This window comes from Agelaius tricolor, unplaced genomic scaffold (assembly GCF_023055355.1).
Source record: "Agelaius tricolor isolate 1412-34295 unplaced genomic scaffold, bAgeTri1.0.p SCAF_5, whole genome shotgun sequence".
Classification (NCBI taxonomy): Eukaryota; Metazoa; Chordata; class Aves; order Passeriformes; family Icteridae; genus Agelaius; species Agelaius tricolor.
In genome coordinates, this window is record NW_027269265.1 from 8,881,096 (window position 1) to 8,889,345 (window position 8,250).

The 8,250-nt window shown below is 47.8% G+C and overlaps 1 protein-coding gene across 2 annotated transcripts; it reads right to left on the reverse strand.

Moving 5' to 3' along the window:
* Positions 1–1,391: 1,391 nt before the first annotated feature.
* Positions 1,392–7,772, reverse strand: ZBTB42 (zinc finger and BTB domain containing 42). 2 transcript variants are annotated; one of them, XM_071426303.1, is made up of 2 exons: positions 7,520–7,772; positions 1,392–6,156 (listed from the first exon to the last, which is right to left on the reverse strand). In XM_071426303.1, the coding sequence occupies exon 2, from the start codon at positions 6,140–6,142 to the stop codon at positions 4,715–4,717; it is 1,428 nt and encodes a 475-aa protein (XP_071282404.1). In that variant the 5' UTR covers positions 6,143–6,156; positions 7,520–7,772; the 3' UTR covers positions 1,392–4,714. The 2 variants fall into 2 exon arrangements, with proteins under 2 accessions (XP_071282404.1, XP_071282405.1); XM_071426304.1 differs by lacking the exon at positions 7,520–7,772 and adding an exon at positions 6,869–7,101.
* Positions 7,773–8,250: the final 478 nt, after the last annotated feature.

An 8,250-nucleotide genomic window follows, 5' to 3' on the forward strand; every position in this document is an offset into this window, starting at 1 on the left:
AGATTTAATTATGTTATCAGAACAACAGGCATCGGGATTTGGAGTGCCAGAATTCACATTAGCAATTGCTATCAACAAAGAAAATGGGCACAGCATGCCCATGCCAGAGGAGATGTGGGCTGCTCTCCTCAATCTACTCACAGTTATTTATAGCCTGTTTGCAAGCCATCCACCTCCCAGGTTTAGCTTCAAGCTTGCTTCTTTCTGAGCACCCTCTGTCTCAAAGAAAAGCCTTTTGCCTCCTCCTTCCCCAACTCAGATTTGGGCAAATTTATTTCATTGGGGGGGGGGGGGGGGGGGGGGGCAAGGGCAATATAAAACACATTTGAATCCACAACAGCAGAAAAGACTGGAAACAAGAGTGCCACAAATAAGCAGCTGCAGGGACACCTAACTCTCAGCAGTAGAAATTAAAAAAAAAAAAAACTAAAAAAATTTATATATTTATAGTTTTTAACACTTCACCACATTGCAGCAGATCACCACGCATCTTCAGCAGCTTTCAGCCCTCCCCACAGATGGGGATGCAGGCACAGGATCTCTAAGGAAGGACACATGCTTGAAGGCAAGAAATACCCACCTATTTTGAGATGATTGCGAAGAAACCGCTCCGTGGTAGCAGGAGGGGAGCAATGGCTGTGCCTCCACACCAGCATTAACTATAACCTGCTCAGCCTTTAACCAGCACCACTCTGAGGCAGTCCCACTCTGCCAGGATCTTTTGCTTCCAAATAATTAAGAAAGAAACACAAGACACAGAGCTCATGGTGCAGGTGCAAACCTCCCCTGAGCAGCAGCCAGCACGGACAGCTCGTGCCTTCTCCCTCCCAGTCCCAGCTCCTGCTAAACTCAGCCCAAGGATTGAGGCAGGTGTTAGGAGTGGGTCAGAGCTCAGCTCCCCAGGGCTGGGGGAGATTCTGCACTTAAGAGAACGCCCTCATGCCAGTCAGCCAGCACTGTGCTGGGTCTGCCTGAGTGTGCCAGGCTGTCCTCACACACCATGTCACTCCCGTGCTCACAGGTTTGTCACCTGGCCAGCACCAGCATCACTGGGGACAGGGCTGGCCCACAGCTCCACCAGGGCATCCAGGGAACACTGAGCCCCAAAACAGCCCCAAAAACCCCTGGTCAAAATGCAGAAGTGGTGCTGGGTTAGCCCAGTCACTAAGGAAATGTTCAGTCAGGCTCTGACTGAGACACGGCAGCTCCTTACACACCTAAAATTCCAGATGGCCCTGAAAAAGAAAGACATTATTAGAGTATATTATAATAAATTTTTTTTAAAGTGGCAAATTATAAAATACTTGCAATTCAAGTAATCATTATTAATACATCATAAAAAATGGCAAACACCACGCCCCTTCTGCTAAAGGGGGGAGGAAGCTCAAAGCTTACAATTCTAGCACGTTTTATTTCATGTAAATTTATAAAGACAACAATCCTAGTCACGATTGTCACATTGTACAGCACATACCAATACAGTTGCAAACAGAACTCCACGCAAAACTAAGCGCTAACAGTAGCCTGAATCACTCTTCCTGCGATTGTCGTATCTAGACTAACAGTATTACACTAACACTGAAGGAAAAATAGTTCACTATAAAACAGTGATAGAACATTTTTATAAAATATATTCCATTCCAATAGCTTTTCTACATACTGTATACTATAAAACTCTCCCACAAAAATTAGTGTCTTTAAATATACATATTTAATCTGAACTGCACCAAGATTAAAAACAATTAAAAATATCAATGATTTTTTTTTTACATTAACTTCACAGTATTTGTTTGTAGTAGAAGACAAATCCAGTGTTTAAAATGCAGAGCAGGACTGTTCCCTATGGAGACAGCAACTGCCCCACAGAGAAATAGTTTATGAAGAGACAAGCCTTAAGTGTGCCATGTTTCAGTACTTCTCCGCAGAGCCATGAACCATTTTGAAAACATGCTCCAAGCTATTGCAACTTAAAAATAAAAGACACACAGAGAAATAGGCAAAAAAAAGTCACCTTAAGAACAAAAATAAGTGCAAACATTTCTTTACTTTAGAAATTCAAGCTAAGAGGAGTGGGAACACAAATACCAGACTATGAGAACAGTGTGTTCATGATGTTGTCAAGGATGAGAAAGTCTTTTTTTTTTTCTTATTTAAAAACAAAACAAAACAAAAACAACTTTTGCCCCATATTCACTGCAGCACAGAGCATGCTCATAGCATCAGTTTAATGAATTATTTCTATACTAAGATCAGACAAAAACTTGTTTCAACTTTTCCCTGCTCCATATGCTAATGATGTTCTTATGGCACATCCTATTTTATGATCTTCTAAAAAAAAATAAAAACAAACAGTAATTGAAGACTGAAATGCAAACAAAAGTGTCACAAGAATGCAAAATTAAGATTACCAGCTTCAGTAATGCTGACTCTACATTAAACTCTTTACATGTTGCTCAACATGCAAAACCCATTGTTATAAAATTTAAAGTGTAAATTAACTAGTTTTGAAATAGATTAACAGTAATAATTCCACTTCAAAAACAAAACAAAAAATCTAATAAATACTATATCAAGTATCTTCAGGAGAAAAAAATAACTTAATTTTAGTAGAAAGAAAAATAACTTAATTTTACTAGATTTTGTTCAGTGCTATTTCCAATCACAGCAAAAATAAAAAAAGAAAAAAAAAAGAAAAAACTGATTAAGTAGAATAAGACCACAGTACCAAAGCCACTTATGTTCAAGATACAGTACTCTCCCACAACTTTCATATGTAACAGGTTCAGCAAAAATATTTTACAGTTGAGAAATTAAACTGAAAACAAACCCCAAAACTATAAATAAAAGCAAAATTTCACATTACATGTACATTCATAGTTTAAGAGATGAATAATAAGAGGCTGTAACAAGTATATCCTGATTTTCCTTAAAGAGGAAGTACTTTTATAAAAAAAAAATTCAATCCCATATTATTTATGTAGGTAGTGCTCAGTTTTTGGACCAGAGGGGGAAAGGCATTGGGAAGGTTTTTCTTCATAAGATGCAATACAGCATTTTAAGCACAACTTTTAAAAATATTCTAAATCAGTGCTTCAAATTCATTTCAAAACACACGCTCTAGTTTCACCAAACAACTCCAGGAGTGTCAAGAAAGCTGGTGAAGCAATGCTAATGCAGCAGAAGGACATTCACACCCCTCAGATATTATTATTATTATTATATTTCAGTCCCATGTACATGTACCTTGAATGGATAATTTGACTGGAAGGGAACAAAGTGATATCCACCGACATGCACAGACCAAATGATGATCTAATAGGCAAGAAAGTGAATCATCTGGAGTAAAACTGGCTATAGTTACAGGCAGCCTCAGTTTACAAACAAACTAAAAAAATAAAAATTACCCACAACAACTTCCCCTGAAAAGGTGGGACCTGGGGAAGAAGTCAGGCCACGCTTTCCCTCCAGCGGCTCATCTTCATGCTGCCTCTTGGGAACACCAGCAATTGCACACAATTTGGCTCAGACGGAATTGCCAACTTCATAAAAAATAAAATAAAATCTAATTTCATGCTGCTGATTTTAGCATGGCAGCAAACTTTTCGGGCAAGCAGGGCATCTCCTAATGCACAAGGCATGAGTTACTTTGAATTAGGAAACCCCAGAAACCTGGTATCAGGAGGGGTATTTGGCCACTTTGTAGCTGCTGTTCCCTCCAGGGTGATGGGCTCAGCCTCTGGATGTCGATATGGGAATGAAAATATTCACATATTATACAATCTTTTTCTATGTCCTAGCGTGCATCCTTCAACATTTCAGGAGTGAATACACTGCAGACAGAAAGTGTTTTTCCATCCACATTCTATGCTCAAAAGCAGCTTTTCAGCAGGTCAGCCCAGTGAGGAGGATGGGTGGGAAGGGAAAATTTAAGTCAAGTCCCAAGGCAAAAACTTCTCATTTAGATTTTAGGACCAACTGCAGAACAGTATTAATGGAATAAAGAGAATAAAAAATTACCAGTACCAAAGATGCAGCCAGGAATCCTCAACCCCTTCAAAATTTGGGCCAATTCAATGTCTCATCTAGCTCTATAAAATAAATCTGCCCACTCTGCAATGTGTGGACAGGTTTCTCTACACCAAAATGTATTTAAATCATAGTTCATCTCTTCAGATGTTTCTCTGCAACACACAGAGGGCATTTGGGGAACTTAATGGAAGCCAAATTTTTCTCCAGAATGTGCTGATAATCTTTTTTCAAAAAAAAAAAAGTCAAAAAAAAAGGAAAAGAAAACCCAAACCAACAAAACCCTGACCACAAAGCAAGTACTTCCAGTGTGAAAACTGATGCTAAATCATTGCAGAATTACTTAAGATCATTTCACATTAATAATGTAACATGGGTGCACAAGAGAAGACCTAAAGGACCGTGCTGGAGAGGGTGGCAGGGGAAAGGGGGGAGATGGAGAGGTGGAAGGATTGCATTAAAAGGCCTCTGGAGTGTATACTGCTGCATCTTTTAAAGATCATATACCTGAAGTGAATATCACCAAAATAAAATAAAGGGAGGAGAAAAAGAAAATTAAAATTCAGATGCTGCCTTTTTTTTTTTTTCCTGTTTTGTTTTAAAAATGTTGGGGGGGGGTTGTAGATATTAAAAAAAAAAACCAAAAAACAAACAACCACCAAACTAAACAAAACAGAAGTTACACATCTCAAACAACCAAGGACTTTACAAGGCCACAATGAAATTTGCGGATGTGTCTGTAGAGATCCCCGGACTGCGTGAAGCGTCTCTCGCACCACTTGCACCCGTGGGGTTTCTCCCTGGTGTGCACCACCGCGTGCCGGCTGAGGTTGTGGGAATACTGGAAGCTCTTCCCGCACTGGCCGCAAGTGTAGGGCTTCTCCCCCGAGTGAGTCCTCTCGTGCCTCTTGAGCGTGTACATGCAGGAGAAAGTCTTTCCGCAGAGGGTGCAAGTGGGGACCGACCCGTCGGGGGACAGGCGGGTCCGCGAGCCGTCCTTGTCACGGAAGTGAGAGCTCAGGTGCAGCTGAAGGATGTGCGGGCTCGGGAACACCTTGCTACAGAGGGGACAAATGCAGATATGCCCAGGAGGCACCAGGACGCCCGAGGAGATGTCCGACGAATCCATGTCGTCCTCGCTCTCGTCTCGCTCTTGATCTATATCCTCCTCTCGGGCATGAGAGCTGCCATTCCCCGCGAACATGTGTCCTAACCCTGTCACTAGGCTTTTGGCTGAATTCCCAAAATGCTGACTCTCTGGACTCCTGGCTTCGCTGTCCTCCTGATCTGACAGCAAGTCTTGTTCATCTTTAACAAGTGGCTCGGTACCCTGCTGCTGGCTGTCGGAAGCCAGCTGTCCAAAGACATAGGAGGGGTGTAAGGAATCTCTCCCCGGCACGGGCTTGAAAGACAAATCCAGCGCGCAGTCCACATCACTCGAAGCCAGGGGATGGTTAACAGACCTTTGGGACAAAGGTCCTGTGGAACTATTGACATTAGCCTTTGTTTTTCCAGCTGCTGCGGCGCACGGTTCTGCCTCTGTCGGCACAGAGCTGACACTTATATGATCAGAGGACCAGGCGGGGTGACTGCTGACCTTTTCTTTGCCTGCTGCTCTCTCGTATTCTGCAACGCTGAATTTTTGTTTGTTTCCTGGGTCAAACTCGTGGACCAGGGGCACTCCGGCGTCTAGAAAATGCTCCACTTTCTCCAAACTAGCCGCCTCATCATTAATCTTCTCTTCGGAACATAATTCTTTATCTTTCAACTTGCCCTTGCAGACTTTCACAATGTCATACATGTGAAGGTAGCTCGCCGCAGCCAGCACATCTTCCACTGGGAGACTGTTGAATTCCAGCTTTCCCTCGTACATGAATTCGAGCAGCAGGCTGAAGGCAGGGGCTGTGACAATGTCACTGTTCAGATGCACAATATCCCTTTTGTCTAACTGGTCCCTGTAGAAAAGATGGAAGTACATACTGCAAGAGGCAAGAACGGCTCTGTGAGCTCTGAATTGAGCTTCTCCAACTAAAACAGTACAGTCACACAGGAAGCCCTGGTGACGCTGCTGACTCAGACACTGCAGCAACTGGCGGCTATGGTCTGGAAACTCCATTCTTCCTTCATAACCTGTTCAAAACAGGAAAAACTTGAATGCTACTGTAAACTAAAGCCTCCTAGCAGCTGTAACAAACAGATCGGCTTTTTGGTAACCCAAGCCAAAGAAACAGCCTTGGAGATAACATTTACTGTTAATTGTCTGTAATAGTTTTATTAAGGGGGGGGGAAGGAAAAAAAAAAAAACCACCAACACAACGTGTTTCTCATCCTTTCGCACCTGCTCCGAACAGGAAAAACTTGATTGTAAGTAAACAAAAGCTAGTAAAGCAGCAGCCCCTCCAACCTTTGTTTCTCCCACTAAGCACTTTAATAAAATTATGCAGAGGAAAGCGCACACACACCCCCGAAAAGAAAAAAAAAGCATCAACTCCCAGGCTGTCTTCCCAGCAACGCTAACTTGGGGCATCTTTTAATAAAGCATATTCCCCGCGTCACGCACGCACACACACACACACATTTAAACTTTATCCTCAGTCGTTATGCACCGAATCACAACAAAACAGCGGCGGCTGGCGCTGGGGGAGCGGCGGCTCTGCGGGGAGGGGGGCGAGAGGCCCCGGCCCCCGCACGCGAAAAGGGCGGGGGGGATAAAGGGGGGAGGAAAAACAAAAAGTTTCCCTTGAAGTTATTAAAAGGCAAGGAGGAAAAAAAAGCGTCGGAAGGCCGGCGGGAGGGCAGGACGGAGGCTGCAGCCGGCTGCGTGCCGCGGCCAGGCGCTTACCTTGCGCGGGGCGCGGCGGGGCCGGCCGCGGGCGCGGAGCCGGGCGGGCAGGAGGGAGCGCGGTGCGAGTGCGACCGAGGCGCGGCGGGAGGGAGGGAGGGGGAGAGAGAGAGAGAGAGGCAGGCGGGAGGGAGGAGGAGGGAGGGAAGGAGGAGTGCTCGGTTTGCTAATTACACCGCAAGCTGGAGAGTCAGCTGCTCTGACTTCACTGCGATGGAAATGCTACCTCCAGCTGTGCGCCTTTTAATGCCATATGTTACTCCAAATCTCGCTACCAGCCAACCACAGCTTGCTGCCTTTTAAAGTTCCAGCAGCCCCATTTATAGCCCGCGATTAAATCCCACAAACTTGCCCCGAGCCCGCCCCCCCCCTCTCCGACACTCTCGCCACCACCAGCCCCCAGCCCGGACCCCACCTCCCGCCGCAAAGTTGCTCCCCGCAGCCCGCCGCTGTGACCTTCGCCGGTGCCCGGCTCCGCGCAGCGCTGGGGGGGCCGCCAAGGGGAAGCACCGCGGAGCCGCTCCTGGGATCCCCCCCTTCCACAGCCGCGCTCCCCAACTTTGCGGGGAGCACTTTCCCCCGCCGGGGTGTGGCGTGGCGGCGAGTTCCCCCCGCGCTCCCCGGCTCCGCGGGTCCCCCCGCGTTACTCACCGGCGGGCGGCGGCGGCGGCGCTCGGCGTCCGCATGTGCGCGGCGGCGGCGCGGGCGCTCCGCGGGCGCGGCGCGGGGCTGTGGCGGAGCAGGTTGTTCGCCGGCCGCTCTCGCGATACTTTGGCCGCTGCGAGCCGCGGGTGCGGGCGAGGGTGCGGTGGCGAGCGGCCGTGTCCCCGTCTGGAGCACACAATGGCCCCGCCGCCCCGGCCAGCCCCGCCGCCGCCGGCCGGTGCGCGCTGCCGGCTGCGCCCTCCCCCTCGCCGCCTCCTCCTCCTCCTCCTCCTCCTCCTCCCGCTGCTGCCGCCGCTGCTGCTGCTGCTGCTGCTGCTGCCGCCCTCCCCTCCCGGCCGCTGCATTGGCAGCGCCGCCGTCCCGCTCCCAACTCCGCTGCGCCGCCGCGGACAGGGCGCGCCCGCCCGCCCGCCCGCTGCAGCCCGACGTGCCGCGGGGCCGGGGCTGCGCGGCCGCGGGAGATGCGCGGAGCCGGCCCCGCCGCGGGGCTGGGGCGAGGGGCGCGGCGCTGCCCCCCCGGCTCACACACAGACACACTCACACACACACACACACACACGCACCCCGGGTTTGTCTGTAATTGCGCGCCAGCTGATAAATACCAAATGCCGACGGATTTCTCAAGATGACCTTTTCGATAGTTGATTTGAATTTTAGATTTTAATTAGCTGTAATCGCATCAGAAGTGAGCGAGGAAGGGGCCCGGGGTTCCCAGC